Genomic DNA, 26,726 nt, shown 5'->3' with positions numbered 1-26,726 from the left:
AGAACTGACACTCTTCCTACTAGTAACAAGACCGGTAAGATAATAGAATCTTACAGAGAAAGGCAAAAAGTTTGTTGACTTTTATAGGCGGCGACCTGAACTTTGCTACTGTGTAACGTACAATGACACGTAATATGAATGTTGTGGTGATCATGTTTTACAAGCATCAAGGTAATTCCATGGATCAAAGTTTCATACTTGTACATAATAAGAAAACACAAACCTAACCTTTTTATCTTTTCAATTTATGAACTGCTATCAGTATCTAGAACAGCAGTAAGGAAGATGACCAGTTCATTTTTCAAGCAGCTAACAAAATAACAGGTGCATAAAGAAATGTCTCACACCTAACCAAAGAGAACAAAGGCCAACATGTTGTCGGACCAGCAGCGCCTGTTCTGTGAAGTTCTTTGTAAAAGCATGGGTTAATCCGGTTACTTTTGTAAACAAAAGGTGCTGCTGTATAATAGTAACCATAAGGTGTAATAATTGCTGCAGTGTTCCACTAGCCACCTACCCTTCCCTTTCCATATGATGGTATTAAACTCAAAAGCAAATATTAAATATTGGTAGTGTATGTAAAACCCTTACCCAAAAAAGAACAAAACTGTTTGCTGTAACTGCTTATAAGGGGATAGCTGGAGTTTGGTATTCAGTTTGTCAGTGTATGTAAATCTGCTAGTGCATCTACCCTCCCCTTCCTCCAGACAGGGGCGGATCCAGAGTCTAGCCCCGGGGGGGCACTACCAGAAAAGAAGATGTTGCTTATAGCGCAAAAAATAAAAACCGCAGAGGTGATCAAATACCACCAAAAGAAAGCTCTATTTGTGGGGAAAAAAGGACATACATTTTGTTTTGGGTACAGTGTCGCACAACCGTACAATTGTCAGTGCCGTATCGCAAAAAGTCATTAAGGGGGGTAAAATCTTCTGGGACTGAAGTGGTTAAGATTGAACAAGACAAAAATGTCAATACTAAAAGGGCATCATATTTTTTTTTTTTTTTTTTTTATAAATAATTGCATACAACCTGTATTCTGTGATTTTTCATCATCATTAATTCTTGTACTCACTTTAATTCATTTACTTTGGCACTCTGATGGGGGGGGGAGGGGCTCCCATGGAGAAGCAATAGAGATTAATGGGATCCGGATTCCAGGATTGCAGGCAGTGACACACAGCCACTGCTTCATCCTGTCTTCACGCCGTGCTGGAACCTGGAGAAGATGGAGGGAGGAGGTGGGTGGAGCCAACACTCACACTAGGCGATGAAGAGGAAGAAGGCTCCGCTCTGAATGCTGGGGCTCTCCTCCTCCTCAGCAGCGGATCGGACGTAACTGACATCACTGGTTGGTAGACGCCAGGCAGCACAGGTCCTAGCAACCAATGCAGCAAACAGCAGAGGCCAAGCCAGCGGTTTGGCTCCACCCACCTCCTCCCTCCATCTTCTCCAGGCTCCAGCACGGCGTGAAGACAACAGGGTCTCTCTCTTCGGACTGCTGCTGATACTGATGTAAGAGAGAGAGAGACTCGAGAGTCAGTCAGTAATATTTTCGGGGGGGGCAATTGCCCCATTTCCACCCCCCCCAGAACCGCCCCTGTCCCCAAACTGACAATGCTGCTTTCCAAAGGTGTCTCTGTTGCTTCTTCATCTAGAACAGGGGTCTCCAAACTTTCTGAACAAATGGTCAGTTTACTGTCCTTCATATTTTAGGGGGCCAGATTGTGGCCACTGGGAGTAGAAAATGCCCGAGCATCAGTGGGAGTAAACAATGGGGGCGTTTTACTGGTGCAGCTGTGCATGGTTACCAATCAGTTTTTAAATTCAGGTTGTTTAATTAAGCGTTGACAAGAGAAACTAGAAGCTGATTGGTTACTATGCACAGCTGCACCAGATTCTGTGTGAATCAGTTTTAGTAAATTTTCCCCAATGTCTCAGGTTTTAGGTAAGTGGGAGTAAAAAAATTACACTGTGCCTATGGTAAGTAGGAGGAAGAATAGTGCCCCATCATTGGTGTCAGTGGCAAGAATTATGTTCTACTGTTGATGTCAGCAGGAGGAAGGCTGACAAAGGGCCATATCTGGCCCCCAGGCAATAGTTTGAAGACCACTGATCTAGAGTGTATGCACAGCAACATAAGAGGTGTCTTACTGGGCAGATCACCTGGTGAAAAGACAGGGGAAAAATAGTAAAAAAAAAAAACAAAAACAAAAACAAAAAAAAACGAATGCAGCCACCACATCTAATGGTTGGTAAGCTGCAATATATTACATTTTTGGTTTTGGGTTTAATACTGACTTAACACTTGGGGTATGGGTACACGTCTGGTATAGGCATGCCTCATCCATATCCCACAACAGAGTCCCTGAGCCGGGTATTGCTTGGGTATTTGAATTCATTTGAATGGGCTGCCCTGCCAGTGTTTTCCGCAGAAAAAGCATGCACCTTTTTCAAAACGCAAGGAATTTGCATGGAAATTCCTGCACCCAAACATGCTGCATTTTTACATGCGTGGGGGCCATTTCGGATGAATGGCATCCTCGCGCTTTTCTCACAGCGTGTGTTTTCTTAGCAAAAACTGACTTCTGTATTTGTATATGATCTCCAGGGGCTTTGGTAGTGCTCTGTAGATGCTTTTTGTAATGCAGAAGATATGATTTTACACGTTATGGCTCCTACTATACAGCAGCAATTTTTGCTTACTTGATTTTTGTGCTTTAGTCTAGTCAGTGCTTAAACTAGGTGTAAACCCTAATTGAATTACAAAATGCCTTATAAAAGTAATTGTATCATAAACAATTGCCTTGTTTCTATTTAATAAAATACTTCTTTAATCTTTTTTTTTCATTTGTTGCATCTCAGCACTAATAATATCCTGCACTCACCCATGAGACAAAGCGACAATGCAAGAGCACAATTGGGAGATTAATGTCCCCACCATAACAAGAAATGCCCGAACAATGACCTTCATGGATAGATCACCAGCTATGATTTTAATGAAAGCTGAAGATTTAAAATGGTTGAAAATGATTTCAAAATGTTAACATGTTCAAATACTATATATGAGATTTTAGTGATTGGGTTTACATATAGCCCACTTCCAGAGAGATAATTTACAAACCATTCACTTAAAATAAGGCCCGATGAGAGTGAAAAACTGGGATCTTGGATTTTTGGCACTTCTGCTTCAGTTTTGAAATGTATTTTAGTGCTTATACAGTATATTTACTCTAGAAAATTAGATTTAGGCATTTTTGAATGTGTTCAAATGTAAAACATCTTCATCCACGACTACAATAGTAGCCCCCAGCATAAGCATCAATAATAACAATTGGGCTTATTTTACTCCCACTTTTTCCTCAGTATAAAAACCATTGTGTTGCTCCATGTCAGCCCACGTTTGTCCGTTCTATGCCAGTATCATGTACCTCGCGGAGACTGAGTAGATGCCTCATCTGCACCTCCTGCCCAACACTCCTGAAGGTGGTGATAGAGAGTGTGAGGACACAGGGTGATGCTAGTGTTGGTATTTGCAAGCCAAGCTGGATTTGTGTTGCAGCCAGATGTGCAGAACCGGGAGCTGAGGATCAAGGAGTAGGAATCAGGCAAAGAAACAACATGGCACTGGATCAAAAACCAAACAAACGCCAGGAAACAAGCCAAAGTCATTAACAGCTGGGCAGTGTGGTATTGATTAAGGAGGCAAAGCCAGAGTCTAGGAAACAAGCCAAGGTCAGTAACAGCTGGGCAAACAGGTTACAAGGCAGAAGGCAGTAGCAAAGTCCAAACAAGCTGGGCAATACACAGTGAGGCAAAATCAGTAGGCCAGGTTTCAGCAAAAACAAGAACTAGCTGAAGACCACTCAGCAACTTCTTTCTACAGTGCTTCGGTTGATATAGGCCCCTAAGTGCCAATACCAGTGCTGAGTGTGCATGCTAACTTTTGCACCCCCGCATAGTTGCCAACAGTCCCGATTTTCCTGGGACAATCCCGATTTTGGGACCCTCGTCCCAATCGAAGGCCGTCCCGATTCGGGATTTTACCTTTTTTTTGCCCAGGAAAATCGTGAATGTTTGCTTTTGCAGCAGCTGGCTCCAACAAAATGGCCGCCGGCGCCATCGCTAGATCGTTCCCCTTGTGTTCAGGGGAGGGGGCTCGATCCGTGCAGCCAATTAATCGGCTTCTCTCTTCACAATACTGAAGCCGGGGTTAGCTGGACAGATCAGCCCCTCCCCTCTCCACTGAACACACGGCGCCGGCCGCTTGTGGAGTTTCTTCTGCTCTCTCTTGTCCCTCTCAGTTTAAAGCCCAGGCAGCGATTGGAGGATAGTAACTATGTACAGGAGGGGGGGGTTAACTATGTACAGGAGGGGGGGTTAATTATGTACAGGGGGGTGTAACTATGTATGGGGGGTTAACTATGTACAGGGGGGTTACTATGTACTGGGGGTTACCTATGTACAGGGGGGTTAACTATGTACAGGGGGGGTAACTATGTACAGGGGGGGTAACTATGTACAGGGGGGTTACTTTGTACGGGGGGGTGTCAGAAACCATGAACCAGACCGAGACAGAAGTACAGTAAAATCACACTTGTTTATTAATAAAAATAAAAAGGTAAATAGAGTAAGTGTAGTCAAAGCATAGCCAGTAACCAGTAAATGGATCGGGTAGTCAGCCAAGCCAGAGTTCAGTAACCAGATCGGGTAATCAGCCAAGCCAGAGTTCAGTAATCAGATTGGGTAATCAGGCAGGCCGGAAGTCAGGGATCCAAGTAGAGGAACAGCGAGCAGGATAAGGAGCCAGATGGGATGTCAGCAAAGCCAGTCTTTAAACAGGAACGCAGGAGATGGTTTCTTGTGATGTGACCAAGGCGAAGGCAGGAATGAAGTGAGCTGGAGATCTTTAAGTAGGCAGGACTGACGAGCAGATCCACAACAGCTGGTTAACTGTGGAGAGAGATGAGAGCTGGCAATTAGCCAACAGCTGAGTGGCCAGCTCAGAGAAGGAAGGGCTGAGCCAGCCCTGACAGGGGGTTACTATGTATGGGGGGTAACTATGTACAGGGGGGTTACTTTGTACAGGGGGGGGGTTACTATGCACATGGGGGATAACTATGCACTATGCAGGAGGGGTTACTATGTACGGGGGGGTAACAATGCATGGGGGGGGTTACTATGTACGGGGGGGTAACTATGTACAGGGGAGTAACTAGAGGTAGAGAGGTAACTATGTACAGGGGGGGGGTAACTATGGCTCTGCCTGGGACACTAATGTAAGGACTGAGGCTGGGAACACTGGTGTTAGGACTAACTCTGCTGGGGGCAACTGATGCAAGGAGGGACTCTGCTGGGGGCACCTGATGCAAGAATGGACTCTGCTGGGGACACCTGATGCAAGGACGGACTCTGCTGGGGACACCTGATGCAAGGACGGACTCTGCTGGGGACACCTGATGCAAGGACGGACTCTGCTGGGGACACCTGATGCAAGGACGGACTCTGCTGGGGGCACCTGATGCAAGGACGGACTCTGCTGGGGACACCTGATGCAAGGACGGACTCTGCTGGGGACACCTGATGCAAGGACGGACTCTGCTGGGGGCACCTGATGCAAGGCTGGACTCTGCTGGTGGTGTGCGATGTGGCAGGTGACACGCTCAGGGGTCCCACTGATTCGGCATTATGGTGAGTTGAATGATTTCATTCTATATTACAATGTAATAATAGAAATAATGCACTTCAATCATCCTGACACCACAACAACCATGGTGCCGGGATGATTGAAGTGCTAACACCAGGTGTTTGGAGTGTCTTTATCTGCTGATTGTTAAACTTTCTAGAATACACATATTTCTATTGTTGTGTAGGATCTGGGGCTGCTGTCCCTCCATCCCTCCCCCCCCTTTCCCTCTCCATCCCTAATTCATCTCAGACTCTAACCACACCCCTTTGAGCCATGCCCATTTAAGCTTTGCTCACTATTCCGCGTAAACCACGGCACGGTCGCGCGCCACATTTTTAGTTTTTCCTATGCCACACCTACAAACGAATGCCCCGCCCCCTAATTATAATAAGACTCTGCCTACAGCCAAAAAGTGCCCCTAAAAATGTTTTTACAATGTTCTGGTTTCCTTCTATTGACACGTTTCCAGGCTTCCTTACAGACAAGTGCTCATCCAGCTTGTTTACTGACAGCCACTGTACAAAAAAATTGCATAACCATACACCAGCTACTTCTGAACTATACCTTTATTTTTTCCTAAAAGCGATACACAAGCGATAAATGGAGATAATAATAGATGCTTTCAATATTACATATGCATAACACTCACAAGTGTTTGTTAGTAAAAAACTGGAACACAAGCTGCAATTGGCCCTCGGGCCAGACTTCAAACATGCCTGCTCAAGAGGGTGAAGGCAGTGCTGGAAAATAATGGCGGTCACACAAAATATTGACACGTTGGGCCCAATTTGGACATTTTCACGTAGGGGTGTACTCACTTTTGTTGCCAGCGGTTTAGATATTTTGAGGGGACAGCAAATTTACACTGTTATACAAGCTGTACACTCACTACTTTACATTGTAGAAAAGTGTTATTTCTTCAGTGTTGTCACATGAAAAGATATAATAAAATATTTACAAAAATGTGAGGGGTGTACTCACTTTTGTGAGATACTGTATATACAGTGTAGTGTACAGGATGAGGACCTCAGGGGTGTGCAGTATACAGGCATACCTCCCAACATTTTGAGATGGGAATGAGGGACACCTACTGGCAAATGTATGTAGCCAGTGTATGTAAGGTGAATTAACCAAAAAAAAGGTTAATTAAATCCACAAGGGTTTTTTTTTTTTTTTTTTTTTTTACCACTACTATTCATTTATATTGGCTTTTAATATTTACAAAAGCAGCAATTTAGAATTTGGATAAAAGGTTTAGCACTGGAAAACACTTTTTAAAAGAAAAAAAGTGCATTTTATATACAATTTTACAGATCAGACCAAAATGAGGGACAAATGAGGCCGAAAGAGGGACAGAGGGACATTGTTCAAAATGAGGGACAGTCTCTGGAAATCAGGGACAGTTGGGAGCTATGTACAGGGGTGCGCGGTGTTCAGAGGTGAATACATCACAGAGTTCAGGGGTCAGCATGTGCTGCCCCCCTCCCCCCCACATCCTCGATTGGATTGGCATCTCAATGTTAGCACATGTCCCCCTATCCCCCCATCAACCACTGAGAGTGGTGGTTAGTGATCAGTGTACAGCATGTATGGCGTGACTATGCAGAAGGTTGTGATGTCCGGCTGTTCCTCTAGGTGGCAGCACTCTCCAGCTTGTAGCGTGTAGTGACCGTCTCGGTTTGGAGTACCCGGAAGGAGCCGGTGTTTTGGAGAAATCTTGCGGCGCTAATGATTTGCTGGTATTAGTGCCCATGCTCGGGTACCTGGCAGCCGCTGCGCTGTGTGTGGCAGCAGTGTTACTTGTACGGACAGACGTGAGGTTTCTGGCCGATGTCCCCGGTCTGAGCTCTCTATGGTCTGAGCAATGTATGGTGAGCGGGGGAAGGCTTATGAATAAAAAGGAGCTGTCCAGCTATGATGGGGGAGCGACCAGTCCTGGGCTATACCTGGCTGTGCTGGGCCAAGTCTTCGATGTGTACAAGGGAAGCAAGCACTATGGGCCTGGGGGGTCCTACAGCTTCTTTGCAGGTACCAGGGGGCTCATTCACATATCATTCAATGCACCATACCGCCATTCCCGTATCGTTCAACGCGCCATTCCCATATCATTTAACGTACCATACTGCCATTCCTATATCGTTCAATGCACCATAGCCCATAGCGCCATTCCCATGTCGTTCAATGCACCATAGCGCCATTCCCATGTCGTTCAATGCACCATAGCGCCATTCACATGTCATTCAATGTACCATACCGCCATTCACATGTCATTCAATGTACCATACCGCCATTCACATATCGTACAGCGCACCATACCCATATCATTTGGCACACCATACCGCCATTCCCATGTTGTTCAACGCGCCATTCCCATATCATTTAACGTGCCATACCGCCATTCCCATATCGTTCAACGCACAATACCGCCATTCCCATATCATTCAACGCACCATACCGCCATTTACAGGTCATTCAACGCACCATACCGCCATTCACATGTCATTCAACGTAACATACCGCCATTCACATGTCATTCAACGTAACATACCGCCATTCACATGTCATTCAACGTAACATACCGCCATTCACATATCGTTCAACGCACCATACTGTCATTCAATGTACCATACCGCCATTCACATATCGTTCAGCGCACCATACAGCCATTCACATATTATTTGATGCACCATACCACCGTTCACATATCATTCGATGCACCATACCGCCATTCACATATCATTCGATGCACCATACCGCCATTCACATATCATTCGATGCACCATACCGCCATTCACATATCATTCGATGCACCATACCGCCATTCACATATCATTCGATGCACCATACCGCCATTCACATATCATTCGATGCACCATACCGCCATTCACATATCATTCGATGCACCATACCGCCATTCACATATCATTCGATGCACCAAACCGCCATTCACATATTATTCGATGCACCATACCGCCATTCACATATCATTTAATGCACCATACCGCCATTCACATATCATTCAATGCACTATACCGCCATTCACATATCATTCAATCAATGTACCATGCTGCTATTCACATATCATTTGATGCACTATACTGCCATTCACATGTCATTCAACGCACCATACCGCCATTCACATATCATTCAATCAATGTACCATACCGCCATTCACATATCATTCAATCAATGTACCATACCGCCGTTCACATATCATTCGATGCACCATACCGCCATTCACATATCATTCGATGCACCATACCGCCATTCACATATCATTCGATGCACCATACCGCCATTCACATATCATTCGATGCACCAAGCCGCCATTCACATATCATTCAATGCACCATACCGCCATTCACATATCATTCAATGCACCATACCGCCATTCACATATCATTCAATGCACCATACCGCCATTCACATATCATTCAATGCACCATACCGCCATTCACATATCATTCAATGCACCATACCGCCATTCACATATCATTCAATCAATGTACCATGCTGCTATTCACATATCATTTGATGCACTATACTGCCATTCACATGTCATTCAACGCACCATACCGCCATTCACATATCGTTCAATGCACCATACCTCCATTCCCATATCGTTCAACGTACCATACTGCCATTCCCATATCGTTCAACGCACCATACCGCCATTCACATATCATTTAATGCACCATAATGCCATTCACATATCATTTAAAGCACCATACTGCCGTTTACTACGGATGAGCTCTGGCGTGTTCGCACACTCCACGTGCAGAGCCCGCCAGGAAGTCGGCACGGCGCTGCACTAATCACAGGCAGTGAGACATTTCCCGATCTCTGCAGCCACACATCAGGAAATGTCTCACTGCCTGTGATTAGCGCAGCACCGTGCTGACTTCCTGGCGGGCTCTGCACGTGGAGTGTGCGAACACGCCAGAGCTCATCCTTACCGTTCACATATCATTCAATGCACCATACTGCCATTCACATACATGGAGGCCATCATTGCCCTGTTTGATTTGCACTTTCCAGAATGGGTCACAATGGGTTTGTGGAAGGGTCTGAATACTCCAAATTAGGTAGCTGTAGTACTTATTAGGGGGAAATGTTGAAGTGCAATATTCAGAACACACGCCCTAGGGCTCATTCACATGGTGGTTGGGTCCTAAAAGCACACTCGTCTGCCATTGTTTTACCACCCACCGACCACCTTAATACAAAAATGCAACCACTTAGGGCAGTACCCATGCCACGGCCACAATGCTTTCTTTCACGGCTGCATTAAAAAATAAGTAAACGGTAGTACCGACACCAAACGCAACACATTAAAGTGAAGGGCCACACCAAAGTACATGCAGCTGAGGCATAGTGACTTGGCATTTGGAGGGTTACTACAGTGCATTTCTTTTGGACGCAGCATGTCCTATTGTTTCACTGCATCCGAGCACCACAAACCAAAAATACTATTTAATTCATTTTTAATATTCAGAGCAAACTCTCCCATCCATCCATGTCTCCATACTTTACTTTGTTGAGAAATCACGCTGAAAAATACCCCCCCTAGCAGTTCTGGCCATGGCCATCTTGAGTAAGGGCAAATGATTTGTGTAGCAGTTACTTCCTGGAATCCATCTGCCCTTAGCTTAAGCATGCATGCAGAAGAGTGTACTTAGATGAGAATACCCCTCCTGAAGACTCCTGGGATATATGACATCATTTGCCAGGAAGTAACTAAAGAATTTAAAAACCGTTTAAAACGAGTAAATACGATACACTTTCCTATCTAATAAAAAGGGAGAGAGCTGCGCTTAACCATACACCTAAATGTAAAAAATACAACAATAACTTTAAAGTCCGTGGTAGACATGAACACCACTATGTGGAAAAAAGTGAGAAAATGTGCATCACTTTTAAGTCTTCTCGTGATGCTATTAATTCACAACATGACGTGAAAAATCCCTCCACCACACACAATGAACGCTTACCAGATAGCAAGCGTTATAGAGCTTGTAAGTTATTACCCAGCCCGGGACTTTATCCGTAGAGAAGAAGTCAAGTGGCAGCTCATATCTAAAAAGCTTCTCCTGTAGTGGAGCAGGACAGATGGTCTGAGTCCTTGTGTGGATCTAAGGGAGCCGATCTCTTTCAATATGTAAGCTCAGAAGGATAACCCAGAAAAAGAAAACTCGCCATATTGTAAAAACCAACTACCATTTAATATGAAAAAGTAATGCATTTACATAAAAGAGCATGTGTAAAAAGCCAGCCAGCTAGTACAAACGCCCGACCTTTAGGGATCGTAACAGCATGCCCCAGAATGTCAGTTTGTGACAAACCGCGTCGGGAGGAGGGATGTGCTGATGTCACGGCACTGTTAGGATCCCGGAAGGACGGGCATTTATACTACCTGCCACTTGACTTCCCCTCTGTGGATAAAGGCCCGGGCTGGGTAATAAACCATAAGCGCTGTAACACTTGCTATCTGATAAGCGTGCATTCTGTGTGGTGGAGGGATTTTCCACATTATGTTGTGAATTAATAGCATCACAAGAGGACTTAAAAGTGATGCACGTTTTATCACTTTTTACCACATAGTGATGTTCATGTCTACCATGGACTTTAAAGTTATTGTATTTTTTACATTTAGGTGTATGGTTTAGCGCAGCTCTCTCCCTTTTTATTGTATTTTGACTGTGTGTATCTCACAGCAGAGCTGCTGCTTTTTGTTATTTAGAGACACTTAGAGCCCTTTCTCACTTGCAGCGCTGCCATGTTAGCGGTAAAGCAGCACTAGTTTTAGCGGCATTTACCGTCATTTTAGTAGCACTAGTCGGTCGCTAGCGGGGGGGTTTTAACCCTTGCTAACGGCCGAATAAAGGATTAAAAGCGTCCACAAAGCGACGCTGCCGAGGCGCATTGATGGTGCTGCCCATTGATTTCAGTGGGCAGGGACGCTTTAGGAGCAGTGTATACATCGCTCCTAAAGCACCCCAAAGGTGCTGCTTGCAGGACTTTTTTATAACGTCCTGCCAACGCAGCACCCCAGTGTGAAAGTCCGTGGGCTTTCACACTGGGGAACACAGAGAGATGTTTTTCAGGTGCTTTACAGGTGCTATTTTTAGCGTTAAAACGCCTCCAGTGGGAAAGGAGTCTTAGCGCAGTTTGTTTTTTTATTCCTTACACTTTCCTATCTATTTACTAATACTAACAGCATAAGGATTAAAAATAACATGACAGCTAGCTGTCAAATCCCCGGTATATTCGAGAACGCAATGCGTTTCTCTTTGAGATAAAAGTGGTCTCAGCGGCGGATTCGCTGCAAGATCACTTTTACTCGGTGGCAGGAGAGGTGTCCACCCCCCTCCCACCGCGCTCCGGTCGTCTCTGCCGCTTTATGGACTCACCGGTAGCGGCGGAGACTATCGTGTCCTTTCCCTGGAGGCCTGGCTGCCGACTGACAGGAAGATGACCCACGCTCGGCTCCATAGCATAGAAGGGCGAAAGCAACGTCAATTGTCACTTCTGCCCATAGCTCTTAAAGGAAATTTTTTTTTCCAAGTGACTTTTTTTTTTATTGCATGCTAGTGTAAATATGAGATCTGAGATTTTGACCCCAGATCTCATATTTAAGAGATCCTGTCATGCTTTTTTTTCTATTACAAGGGATGTTTACATTTCTTGTAATAGGAATAAAAGTGACCCAAACTTTTTTTTTTTTTTGAAAAAAGACTGTCAAAATAAAAAGTGAAATAATTATAAATAAGAATTTTTTTTTTTTTTTTTTATTTAAACGCCCTGTCCCGATGAGCTCGCACGCAGAAGCAAATGCATACGTGAGTAGCCCCCGCATATGAAAACGATGTTAAAACCACACATATGAGGTATCGCCGAGATCGTTAGAGTGAGAGCAATAACTCCAGTCCTAGACCTCCTCTGTAACTCAAAACTGGTAATCTGTAGAAATTTTTAAACATCACCTATGGAGATTTTTAAGGGTAAAAATTTGTCTCCATTCCACAAGCGGCCGCAATTTTGAAGCATGACATGTTGGGTATCAATTTACTCAGCGTAACATTATCTTTCACGATATAAAAAAAATGGGGTAACTTTACTGTTGTCTTATTTTTTAATTCAAAAAAGTAAATTTTTTCCAAAAAAAGTGTGCTTGTAAGACCGCTGCGCAAATACGGTGTGACAGAAGATATTTCAACAACCGCCATTTTATTCTAGGGTGTTCAAAAAAAAAATATATATAATGTTTGCTGGGTTCTAAGTAATTTTCCAGCAAAAAAAATTATTTTAACGTAAACAAGTGTCAAAAAGAGGCTCGGTCCTTAAGTGGTTAAAGCCGTATTAATTCCAAAGCCTCTGTTTTCACCTAGTGATCTGGCCAATAGCACTCCTGCATTAGAATGCTTACACTTTGGATTAGAGGTCTACAAACTTTCTAAACAAGGGGCCAGTTTTCTGTCCTTCAGACTTCAGGGAGGTCTGGATTGTGGTCACCGGGAGTAGAAAATGTGCCAGCATCAGCTAGACTAAACAGTCCCCCATCTTTGGTGTCAATGAGAGGAACTGTGCCCCAACGTTTGTGTCATCAAGTAGAATTGGGCCCCATTGCTGGTGTCATTGGGAGGAACTGTGCCCCATCCTTATTGTCATTGGTAGGAATTGTGCCCTAGGTTGGTGTCATTGGTAGGGATTGTGCCCCATCATTGGTACCTTTGGGAGGAATTGTGCCCCATCGTTGGTGTCATTGGGCGCAATTGTGCCCCATCGTTATTGTCATTGGTAGGAATTGTGCCCCATCTTTGGTGTCATTGGTAGGGATTGTGCCACATCTTTGTAACATTGGTAGGAATTGTGCCCCATCGTTGGTACCATTGGGAGGACTTGTGCCCCATCGTTGGTACCATTGGGAGGACTTGTGCCCCATCGTTGGTATCATTGGGAAGAATTGTGCCCCATCGTTGGTACCATTGGGAGGAATTGTGCCTCATTGTTGGTATTATTGGGAGAAATTTTGCCCCATTGTTGGTATCATTGTGAGGAATTGTGCCCCATTGTCGGTATCATTGGGAGGAATTGTGCCTCATTGTTGGTATTATTGGGAGGCATTGTGCCCCATTGTTGGTATCATTAGGAGGAATTTCGCCCCATTGTTGGTATCATTGGGAGGAATTGCACCCCATTGTTGGGGTCATTGAGAGGAATTACACCCCATTGTTGGTATCCTTGGGAGGAACTGTGCCCCATCGCTGGTGTCACTGGTAGAAATTGTGCCCCATCACTAGTGTCATTGGGAGGAATTGTGCCCCATTCATTGGTGTCAGTAAAGGAAATGGTGCCCCAAGGATGAGGGTAGTAGTGTTAAATGTATTATGCCCCGTACACACGGTCGGACTTTGTTCGGACATTCCGACAACAAAATCCTAGGATTTCCGACGGATGTTGGCTCAAACTTGTCTTGCATACACACGGTCACACAAAGTTGTCGGAAAATCCGATCGTTTTAAACGCGGTGACGTAAAACATGTACGTCGGGACTATAAACGGGGCAGTGGCCAATAGCTTTCATCTCTTTATTTATTCTGAGCATGCGTGGCACTTTGTCCATCGGATTTGTGTACACACGATCGGAATTTCCGACAACGGATTTTGTTGTCGGAAAATTTTATCTCCTGCTCTCCAACTTTGTGTGTCGGAAAATCCGATGGAAAATGTCCGATGGAGCCCACACACGGTCGGAATTTCCGACAACACGCTCCGATCGGACATTTTCCATCGGAAAATCCGACTGTGTGTACGGGGCATTAGAAGATATTGATACCCTAGCCAAACTTCAGCTCATTAAAAAAATATATTTTAGTTATAAAAAAACAAAAATAGGTCCCAAACAAATGTGTATGAAAATTATATAAGTATAGTCGCACACAGAATGTGTGTAAAAAATAAATACAAATCAAAGTGCAAGTCTTAAAAGATACGAGTATAATTCCAGAGTAGCCAAATATACAGCACGTTGGGGTGACTTTGGTGCTCAGCAAATCAGGTGACTCGTAGTGCTCCCCCCCGTTGGGTCACCACTCACCAAAGTTGTTACCCCCGCAGGGGTAGTAGGCATGTGTGGGTAACCGTGGATGGACTTCCTCCTCAGCTCTCCCAGTGAATGCTGAGAGATGATCTACAGGAAGTGATGGAATCTGAAAATCATTAAAAAATTTAAACTGACAAAATGTTAAACCTCCTGTGGATAAGGACCCAGCCTTGAGAAGCTGTGGAGTGAGTTTTGGGCAGGTGCTGACCGGTGTGTATAACCCCTGATTTTGTGGCGACAGCTGCAGGGACCCAACAGACCAACAGACGGGACACTGGGAGAGCTGAGGAGGAAGTTCATCCACGGTTACCCACACATGCCTACTACCCCTGCAGGGGTAACATTTTTTGGTGAGTGGGGACCCAACGGGAGCACTACGAGTCACCCGATTAGCTGAGCACTAAAGTCACCCCAACAATCTGTATATTTGGCTACTCTGGAATTACACTCATATCTTTTGGGACTTGCACTTTGATTTTTATTTATTTTTTACACACATTCTGTGTGGGACTATACTTATATGATTTTCATACACATTTTTTGGGACCTATTTTTGTTTTTTTTTTTAAACTAAAAAATATTTTATATATGTATTTTTAATTATCTGTTTGGCTATTTGAAGCTTCACCAATGCAACACTTTCACTATATATGTGTGGCTTTTTAGGTTTTCACTACTGGCTTATTGGTTTGACAGACATATATCATTTACCACACTATATGTTTAATTAGGTCTATGGCAAGCTTTGTTTGATCACTTTTGTGTTTTTTTTCTGCCACAAAAGTATTGATTAAGAACAATTCTGCTATATCACACTTCTATACCCACTATTGATGGATACATACACACACATTTAGCCCAATAGGATAGGTATCCCCTCTTTATATAGGCAGGGTCACTTACCTACCATTCTTCCTATACTCATCCAGTTTTAATAGGGTAGCGCCACTCACCCTATTTTTTTACCTCTACTTACTGCAAGTTTCCTTGGGAACCGAATAGGGGGGGGCTGCAACCCGTTACAATTTTGAGCGCGGAGCATACCACAAATTTGAAACTTCAGCTCACACTTTATAAGCAGTTTCAGGAACATTTTTTATCGTTTTGGGAAAAAGGTTTTACATAACTAAAAGCTGATCATTGTAGGCACTCCTGTCAGTGTTAAATGGTTTGTCTCAACCAATGGCGTCCCTAGGGGGGGGGGGGGCAGAGGGGGCCCTGACCCCCCCAACATTATGCTGTGCCCCACCATGTGCCGCCCCCCCCAATTAAAATTTTTTTTTTTATTTTTTACAAAAAGGCAATGTCTAAGAGGAAGAGCGTCCCCAGTCAGCTCCAGCTGGTGATCACTCCCCCCTCCCTCAGCTCGCTGACACTGCCTTATGCGAGCGCTCACACAACCACAGCCGCCCGATCTGCTCCTTCCCCTGCATCCTCATTGGCAGGGAGAAAAGCGAGTTGCAGGAAGGACTCCACCAGGACTCTCAGTTACTGAAAAAAACAGACTGATTTCTCCAGTCCTTAGGACAGGAGAACCAGCCTGTAAATTCCAAGAGATGCCAGACCATCACTGTCAATAGCAGGGGCAGGACAGCAAGTGGAGGCTGGGGAACCCCACAGTGGCAGAACACCAGGGCCCGGTGGCAAGACAACCTTTGCAACCCTGATAGTTCTCCCACTGCTTTGGATCCTTATATTTTCTTGGTATGCTGGTGAAATATATATCTTGTTTTCTGCCACCCTGGGGGGGCCCAATACAGTAGGAAGGGAGCTCACTGCAGAACATGTGAAAGGGCCGTTGTGGGATCGTAGTAAAGGGCCCCAGGATTATATATATATATATATATATATATATATATATATATATATATATATATATATATATAAATAAAATTGCATTTTATAGTTGCCCCCCTACTTTTGTCCCTGACCCCCTATGTGCCCCCCCCTAAAAATGAAAGCTGGAGATGCCACTGGTCTCAAACCTCTAACTGCTACATCTGCAGAATAGCTTAGTTTGGTGAAACAAAGCATAAAAAACAAAAATCAAATGCAGCAATCACATCTAAGAATAGGTAAGCTGCAATACAATAAATGTTTGCTTCTGGCATTAATACAGTTTTAAAGTGAAATGAAACATGGAGATTGGTTTTAAGTACACCATGTACCCACATACAGCCATTCATTGCTATAGGTGGGAGTACACTCCATCTGTACTTCCCAGGCACAGCGAAAACAGCCTGTGTGCATGAGGCCATCTATAGAGTGACTACAGAGAAAGCACATACCCTTAACACAAGCCAAGAGCGACTTTTACAGGAAAATATTTGTATATAACTTTGGTGGATTATGACTCTGATCTATTGTGGTATACTATTTAGTGATATTGTGGTACATGCAGTTTTACTAAAGATAACCTCTTTTGGATCGTCATCGGATTGTAGCAGGTATATCTATAAAATGCGAGGAAAGAAACATGGGAGCTGCTAGTGTTGGCTTGTTTTTGAAGTGGTATACTTTAAGACTGTGATCCCAATCCTGGATATTACTTAGGGGCCGACTTTTGTTGCATGAATGTCAAAAGCATTTGTGCAAGTCAAATCAAATTTCACTATATATTTTCAAATTGATTAATTCCTGTATCATCAGCGACCTCTAGTTTTCAGAATGCAGTATAGGTTTTTGAAATACCTCAATGAGAACATATACCACATTTTTGGCCACTGGATGGAGCTGATGATACAGTTAATGAATCTATTTAAAAACATATTGTGAGCTTTCATTCAGCTTGCACAAATGTTTTGTAAATAGACCGCTTTAAGGTTGCCTACCCCTAGACTAAAAGGGAGTTCCACCCAAAAGTGGAACTTCTGCTTTAAGCACTCCTCGCCCCCTTGCATGCCACATTTGGCTTGTAATTTTTTGGGGGAAGGGGGGGTACCTGGTTTTTACAGGTACTTCCTGTCCCACTTCCTTTTTTCCATCTTCTGGCCACCTAGGCGACTCCTCTTCCCCCCCAGGTGGCCCCTCCCTCTTTGTAATCTTCAGGGACACGTCACAGTTCTCAGAAGATTGCCTGGACAATAGGAGAGCGCAGCGCCACTCGCACATGCGCAGTGCGTCCCAGCCGTGAAGCCGCAAGTTGTCACGGCCAGGTGCCAACAGTTGCTATGACGGCGCCGTGGAGGGGAGGGGGAGAGGAACGAGGCTTCGGGCGGCCGCATCGTTGGACCATGGGACAGGTGAGTGTCTGTTTAGTAATAGCAGCTTGTAGCTCCTGACTTTTAGTAAATGGAAGAACAGTGGAACGCCGCTTTAAAGATGTGGAGATGTACCTGAACAACATGGGAGAAAGTCAAAGATCACCGGGCACAGCGTCTCCTCCTCACACCTGATTCTCTGATTGTCGTAGTACCGTGTCACAATCGATTGCATTGCACAGTAATCATGGGTTTAAATCGGATAGTGAGGAGGCAATATATCGCCTCTTCACCACCTGTCAAATACACTCGGATCACTTTTCAGGGGAGCAGCAGTGCCTGCTGCACTTTTGAATGAGCCCTTAGTTGCATTCAGCAATGGCCCCCCTAATGCTTATTCACACGTAAAGTTGGGGTTTGGTAAAACCCTGTGGTTAAGTTGGCTTATGCGGCTCTTGCTCCTACTTCAGCTTCAGTAGTCCCTCTGAATTGCACTCTGATGCTCTTGAACGGCGTGTCAGCAGGTCAAGACTATGATCAGCAGTTACAGTCTACTGGTAGATCGCGATCTACAGGTTGCTGACCCCCCCTTTATACTTGTTTCTGGCCAGAGACCAACAGACTTTAACGCCAGGGTGAAACAGAGCTTCCGGGCTTTGATTTTCAAATCAAGTTACAGCAAATCCAGTGCGTCTATCCTCAGGAGTCCTCCTCAGCTTTGCTGTACTTTGTCTAATGCAGGGAAAATAATAGGTCTGCTGCATAGGGGTCATATTAGCCATCCTATACTTTGCTTCCTTGCACTCCCATATGACCCCAAACTGCTACCAGAGCTCTAAAAATTGAACTTCAGGCAGATATACAATAGTACAAGGAACAGGTCCAGGATGACCTGGGCTCAGACGAAATGGGTTGAATGATACTAGACATCAGACTGAGGACACCTAGCAGCAGAAACAAGTATTGAGGATGAAATCTCTGGATTCAAGGTGAATATTGCAGCAAAAGCTGGTTTAGCCATTTTATCTAAATTTATACAGGGTTTGACACACTCTCCTGTCCACACATATGTGCCCCTTTAATACCATACATGTACAATGGTGTACAGAAAAAAAATGTCAACAGACATGGTGTGAACAACACCTTAAAGCTGAACTCCATGTATGAGCTTAATTGCATAGTTACATTGGTCCAACTTCAAGTAAGTATGCATATCTCATACCTGAGGGACCAATGTGGAAGTGGTGAATCACTGTACTAGTCAACACTACTGCAGTGATAACCACTATCTTCCAGGTCCTGTGCTGAGCACACACAGTTCTTGTTAATGAAGTGATGTTCTGGGCTCTCAATGCATTTTGATCAGGAAAACCGGATGATCATAAACAGGCAATGGTAAGATCAAACTGTGTGACTTAAAACCATCAGTTATGCCATCCTTGTGTGTACAAACCTGTATGTCCTGGACCAGAAGAGACCACAGGGGACACCTAGCTCACCCCGGTGTTTCACCTCCATCACCATACTACAGTTAGGGCTGTATATATCTGGTTGGTCTCCATATATGTGTGTGGTATATTTTATTATTTAACATCCATTGCCTTCCTCCCACAATTGTATATGGCAGGCCATAGGTGATGTGATTTTTTTTATCCTCCAATCACGGGTTGTAGGAAAGAAAAGCACTCAATTCCTCCATCAACAGAGTCAATTTTGATGGGGGAACCCCTCCCACAGAGCTATTGTGTTCTCCCGACAGGGGGGGATTGGGGGTGTAGGGAAAAACCTACATTGCTTTTTTCAGGCCAACAGTAAAGCTAGGTACACACGGGCCAAAAAATCGGTACAACAGTTACCGGCCAACTTTAGGCCCATGTGTACAGCTCCTTGTCTGACAGAACCTGGTCTCAGAACTGACTTCTGTTGAACGAGCATGCTGGATAACCAGCAGCCAATTGGCATCTGGTCAATGTTTGCAGCCAATGGCTGTGATCACTGACTGGTGTGTTCTGGTGGGGGGCATCCCTCTGTTAGAACACAGTAGCTCAGCAGGAAAGATAGCTTAGTACAGTGACCTCCTGGGGCCCGATTGGTTGAATGAAAAAAACCTTCCTGTGTATACCAGGCTTAATTAACCACTTACCAACCGGCCCATAGCCGAATGACGGCTGCAGGGCGGTTGGATAACTCTGGGAGGACGTCATATGACGTCCTCCCGGAATTCCCCTCTCGCGCGCCCCCTGGGGCGCGCACCCGAACACATCCGTGACCTGGACCCGGCGCATCACGGATCCCGGTAAATGGCCGCTGATCGCGGCCGTTTACCATGTGATCGCGCCGTCAAATCACGGCGCGATCACATGTAAACAGACCGGCGTCATCTGATGACGCCGGTTCCTCTCCTCCCCTCCTGTGTACCGATCGGTACACAGTGAGCGGGGAGGGGGATGGATGGATGTCTGCAGCGCTGTGGGCTGGATGTGTAGTGCCCACAGCGCTGCACAGAGACATCCAGCCATCCATCCATCCATGCTCAGCCATCCCTCACTACTCTGCAATGCTGTGCAATACTCTGCAATACCCCCACAATACTCTGCAATGCTGTGCAATACTCTGCAATACTCTGCAATGCTGTGCAATACTCTGCAATACTCTGCAATACCCCCACAATACTCTGCAATGCCCCCACAATACTCTGCAATGCTGTGCAATACTCTGCAGTGCTGTGCAATACTCTGCAATACCCCCACAATACTCTCCAATGCTGTGCAATACTCTGCCATGCCCCCGCCATACTCTGCCATGCCCCCGCCATACTCTGCCATGCCCCCGCCATACTCTGCCATGCCCCCGCCATACTCCGCCATACCCCACAATACCCCGCCATGCTGAGCCATGCTCAGCTGTACTCGCCCTCTGTATGTGGCCAGGCTGTGGAAGTCTCACACATGTGGTATCGCCGTACTCAGGAGGAGCAGGAGAATCTATTTTGGGGTGTCATTTTTGGTATGTACATGTTATGTGGTAGAAATATTGTATAAATGGACAACTTTGTGTTAAAAAAAAAAAAAAGCGTTTTAACCACTTCCCGCCCGCCGGCCGTCATACAATGTCCTTGACTTTGTGCGGGGATATCTGAATGATGGGTGCAGCTACAGGCATCATTCAGATATCAGCTTTTTCAGCCGGCGATTCCCTACACCATAGGAATGATCATAGCGGCTGTTCCACTGCTTGATCGTTCTTACGGGAGGCGAGAGGGGATGTCCCCCCCCTCCCACGCTTCTACCGACTCACCGCTACGATCGAAGCCAGGATCGTTTTTTTTTTTTTTTTTTCAGGCTTCCCAGCCTAGAGGTGAGATGTGGGGTCTTATTGACCCCATATCTCACTGTAAAGAGGACCTGTCATGCCATATTCCTATTACAAGGATGTTTATATTCCTTGTAATAGGAATAAAAGTGGTCAAAAATTTTTTTTTTTGGGAAAAAAGCATCAAACTAAAATAAAGTAAAATGAACAATAAAAAAAAAAAATTTTTTTAAAGCGCCCCTGTCCCTGTGTGCTCGCATGCAGAAGCGAACGCATACGTAAGTCCCGCCCACATATGAAAACGGTGTTCAAACCACACATGTGAGGTATCGCTGCGATCGGTAGAGCGAGAGCAATAATTTTGGCCCTAGACCTCCTCTGTAACTCAAAACATGTAACCAGTAAAAAATTTTAAAGCGTCGCCTATGGGGATTTTTGAGTAGCAAAGTTTGGCGCCATTCCACAAGCGCGTGCAATTTTGAAAGGTGACATGTTGGGTATCTATTTACTCAGCGTAACTTAATCTTTTACATTATGCAAAAACATTAGGCTAACTTTACTGTTTTGGTTTTTGTAAAGCACAAAACAGTTTTTTTTCCAAAAAAAACGCGTTTAAAAAATTGCTGCGCAAATACCGTGCGAGATAAAAAGTTGCAACGACCGCCATTGTATTCTCTAGGGTCTTTGCTAAAAAAACATATATATATAATGTTTTGGGGTTCTATGTAATTTTCTAGCTAATAAATGATGATTTTTACATGTAGGAGAGAAATGTCAGAATTGGCCTGGGTGCTCTAGAACGCCTGAAGGTGCTCCCCTGCATGTTGGGCCTCTGTATGTGGCCACGCTGTGTAAAAGTCTCACACATGTGGTATCGCCGTACTCGGGAGTAATAGCAAAATGTGTTTTGGGGTGTAATTTGTGGTATGCATATGCGGTGTGTGAGAAATAACCTGCTAATATGACAATTTTGTGGGGAAAAAAAAAAAGTAAAAAAAAAACCTTGATTTTGCAAAGAATTGTGGGAAAAAATGACAACTTCAAAAAACTCATCATGCATCTTTCTAAATACCTTGGAATGTCTTCTTTCCAAAAAGGGGTCATTTGGGGGGTATTTATACTTTTCTGGAATGTTAGGGTCTCAAGAAATTAGATAGGCCGTCAGTACTTCAGGTGTGATCAATTTTCAGATATTCGCACCATAGCTTTTGGACTCTATAACTTTCACAAAGACCAAATAATATCCACCGATTTGGGTTAATTTTACCAAAGATATGTAGCAGTATAAATTTTGGCCAAAATATATGAAGAAAAATTACTAATTTGCAAAATATTATAACAGAAATAAAGAAAAATTTATTTTTTTACAGATTTTTCGGTCTTTTTTCTTTTACGGCGCAAAAAATAAAGAACCCAGCGGTGATTAAATACCACCAAAAGAAAGCTCCATTTGTGTGAAAAAAAGGACAAAAATTTCATATAGATACAGTGTTGCATGACTGAGTAATTGTCATTCAAAATGTGAGAGCACCAAAAGCTGAAAATTGGTCTGGTTAGGAAGGGGGTTTAAGTGCCCAGTGGTCAAGTGGTTAAAGAGTATTTCCACACTTTTGCAGCCAAATTGAGAGAACACTTACTTTATATATATCCAAAAATTGCAACCTTATTTAGATGCCCTTTTCTGCAAAGTTTTGAACTGTAAATTCCTACATCATGTTCTTTGTTTATGAGGGGACTGGGCAGCTATGTTTGCCATAATTAACCCTGACTAGAACTAACGAAATATCTGCCAGCACAGTCCAAACTAGGTTTGGACAGTACAAAGAGTTAAACATTAAAAGAGAAGTAAAGGATTTTTTTTTTGATTCATACTTACCTAGGTGGATGCAACATTGGTCCGATGCTCCATCTGTCCTCCGCCGCTTCTGCACTGAGAACCGAGTGATCAAACATCGCCGATCACTCGGTTCTCAGAGCTCTGTGAGCAGAGGGCTGCTGACTGTCAGTCACAGCTCTCTGCTCTGCTCCTCCACGCTCATTGGAGCGCTGGGCTGTGGAGGGGGCGGAGCGGCTCGCTGAGAGGCTGAGCGGGGTGTCAGTCCAGGCACCTGGCGGATCCAGACTCCATGGTCAGGATGACACGATGCCTGGACTGACATTGGTGACGTCAGCAGAGAGTGGACTTCAGAGACCCTAGAGAATAACATGGCGGTCGTTGCAATATTTTATGTCACACAATATTTGCACAGTGGTCTTTCAAACGCAATGTTTTTGGAAAAAATACACTTCACTGAATTTTTAAAAAACAAAACAGTAAAGTTAGCCCAATTTTTGTATATTGTGAAAGATGATGTTATGCCGAGTAAATAGATACCAAACATGTTACACTTTAAAATTGCACGTACTTGTAGAACGGCGACAAACTACGGTACTTAAGAATCTCCATAGACGATGCTTTAAAAAATTTTAACGGTTACCAGTTTAGAGTTACAGAGGAGGTCTTTTGCTAAAATTATTGCTCTCACACTAACAATCGTGGTGATGCGATTACGTATGTGTTTTCTTTGGTGCGCAAGCTCGTGGGGACGGAGCGCTTTTAAAAAAAATAATAATAATTCTGATCACTTTTATTGCTGTAACAAGGAATGTAAAAAGTTACTCTTATCATTTTGGGAAAAAGGCTTTACATAACTAAAAGCTGATCATTCTAAAAGACCCCAAACCCCTCCTCTGCACTTCAAAGTATTCAAAATGCCAAAATGACGTCTCTTTCGGGTTACTACATCGGAGACCAGATCGAAACTTGTGATAATGGCCGAGTGGCTGGTTTTTATTACTTGAAAGCCGACTGCCGCCTCTAAAAAAACGTTACCGGAGTGATGCCTCTGGCTGCAGGCATCACCCCAGTATAACCACTTTAACAAAATGACGTACAGGTACATGATTTTGCGTGAAGTGGTTAAAACGCGTTTTGAGGTATGCTTTGTGAATAGGAAGATGAATATATTAGGATTTTCTCAAATATGACTGCAAAGATGGAAATACGCTTAAAAGTAAAAATAAGTCAGGAATTGGAAAAAGTAGATTACAATATATAAGTGTCACTTGTGTGATCCATTTCCTTGTGTTTACTTCCTTTTACTACATTATTTTTTATAAATATTCCTTTTTTTTTTAACAGCAAGAGATGCATCTCGTGCCTATGTTACTGGGGACTTCACAGAGCAAGGCCTTGTAGACGATGTGTCGGAACTGTCACCCGCACAGATGCTGCACCTCCACAACTGGTATAACTTCTATCAGAAGAATTATACTCCAGTCGGTAGGTTTTCACCTGACCATAGGGTTCTCTAATGTAGAGCTATTCACAGAGGTTTATTTACTAAAGCTGGAGAGTGCAAAGTCAGGCTCACTTCTGCATGGAAACCAGTCTCAAGTTCTATTGCCACAGCTAATTGAACAAGCTGAGGTTAGAAGCTGATTGGCTACCATGTACAGCTGCACCAGATTCTGAGTGCACCAGCCCTAGTAAATCTACCCCACTGTGTGGCTTTTCAGATGTTGCATGGCTATAATTGGGAATCCCATTTCTACAATAGCTTGAAAGCCACAGGTTTCCAATTCTGAGCTCTACTATATATGTTTAACAAAAGATATCCTTATTGAAATATTTTTCTTTTAGGGAAACTCATAGGGAAGTTTTATGATGAGCAAGGAAATCCCACAAAGGCATTGGAGGATGCACTAGCAATCATTGATATTGGATTAAAGCTGAAAGAGCAGAGGCAAGAGGAGAATAAACAGTTTCCACCCTGTAATTCAGAATTTAATGCTGGCGTCACTAAAGTATGGTGTTCTAAGCACAGGTAAGAGTAAGTACAAGTCTGTCTGATATTAAGCCTTAACCACTTCAGCCCCGGAGAATTTCGCAGCTCAATGACCGGAGGACTTCTTACAATTTGGCACTGCGCTGCTTTAACTGGTAATTGCGCGGTCATGCAATGTTGTACCCAAACAAAATTTGCGTCCTTTTTTTCCCACAAATAGAGCTTTCTTTTGATGGTATTTAATTGCCTCTGCGATTTTTATTTTTTGCGATATAAACGGAAAAAGACTGAAAATTTTGAAAAAAAATTATATTTTCTACGTTTTGTTATAAAAAAAATGAATAAACTCAATTTTAGTCATACATTTGGGCCAAATTGTATTCAGCCACATGGCTTTGGTAAAAAAATGTAAATAAGCATGTATTTATTGGTTTGCGCAAATGTTATAGCGTCTACAAACTAGGGTACATTTTCTGGAATTTTATGCAGCTTTTAATTTATGACTGCCTATCTCATTTCTTGAGGTGCTAAAAATGTCAGGGCAGTACAACCCCCCCCCTCCCCCATGACCCCATTTTGGAAAGTAGACACCCCGAGGAAATTGCTGAGAGGCATGTTGAGCCCATTGAATATTTTATTTTTTTTGTCACAAGTGATTGTAAAATGACAAAAAAAAAATGAAAATTACACAAAGTTGTCACTAAATGATATATTGCTCAAACATGCCATGGGCATATGTGGAATTACACCTCAAAATACATTTAGCTGCTTCTCCTGAGTACAGGGATACCACATGTGTGAGACTTTTTGGGAGCCTAGCTGCGTACGGGACCCCGAAAACCAAGCACCACCTTCAGGGTTTCTAAGGGCGTAAAATGGTTATTTCACTTCCTCACTACCTATTGGTCCCCTTTCACACTGGGGCAGTTTGCAGGTGCTATTGCACTAAAAATAGCGCCTGAAAACCGACCTAAAACTGCCGCTGCTGTGTCTCCAGTGTGAAAGCCCGAGGGCTTTCACAATGGAGCGGTGCGCTGGTAAGAGGGAAAAAAAAACTCCTGCAAACAGCATCTTTGGAGCCGTGTATACACCGCTCCTGCCCATTGAAATCAATGGGGCAGCGCGGCTATACCGCCTACTATTTTGGGTTGTAATTCCACATATAACCATGCCATGTTTGAACAATATATTATTTAGTGACAACTTTGTGCAAAGAAAAAATTAAAAAAAGGTGTAATTTTCCCGAAACTTGTGGCAAAATATAAAATATTCCATAGACTCAACAAGCCTCTCAGCAAATAGCTTGGGGTGTCTACTTTCCAAAATGGGGTCATTTGGGGGGGTTTTGTGCTATCTTGGCATTTTATGACCTTCAAAACTGTGATAGGTAGTGAGGAGTAAAATCAAAAACTTACACCCTTCGAAATCCTGAAGGCGGTGATTGGTTTTCGGGGTCCTGTATGCGGCTAGGCTACCAAAAAGTCTCACACATGAGGTATCCCCGTACTCCGGAGAAGCAGCAGAATGCATTTTGGGGTGTAATTCCACATATAACCATGCCATGTTTGAACAATATATTATTTAGTAACAACTTTGTG

At 43.8% G+C, this 26,726-nt stretch overlaps 1 protein-coding gene across 1 annotated transcript in view; it reads left to right on the top strand.

Moving 5' to 3' along the window:
* The first annotated feature begins 7,306 nt into the window (after positions 1–7,306).
* Positions 7,307–26,726, top strand: part of CYB5D2 (cytochrome b5 domain containing 2) — a 39,878-nt gene continuing 20,458 nt past the window's right edge. Inside the window, exons 1-3 of the mRNA XM_073615048.1 lie at positions 7,307–7,714; positions 24,483–24,623; positions 24,984–25,167. Of these exons, the coding sequence (XP_073471149.1) occupies positions 7,438–7,714; positions 24,483–24,623; positions 24,984–25,167 (602 nt within the window). The 5' untranslated portion in view covers positions 7,307–7,437. The remainder of the gene's footprint in view (positions 7,715–24,482; positions 24,624–24,983; positions 25,168–26,726) is intronic.

The sequence above is a fragment of the Aquarana catesbeiana genome, linkage group LG02 (assembly GCF_042186555.1).
Source record: "Aquarana catesbeiana isolate 2022-GZ linkage group LG02, ASM4218655v1, whole genome shotgun sequence".
Lineage (NCBI taxonomy): Eukaryota > Metazoa > Chordata > Amphibia > Anura > Ranidae > Aquarana > Aquarana catesbeiana.
Note: the sequence above shows the minus strand (reverse complement) of the source record. Positions and strands in the feature narration are given on the sequence as shown.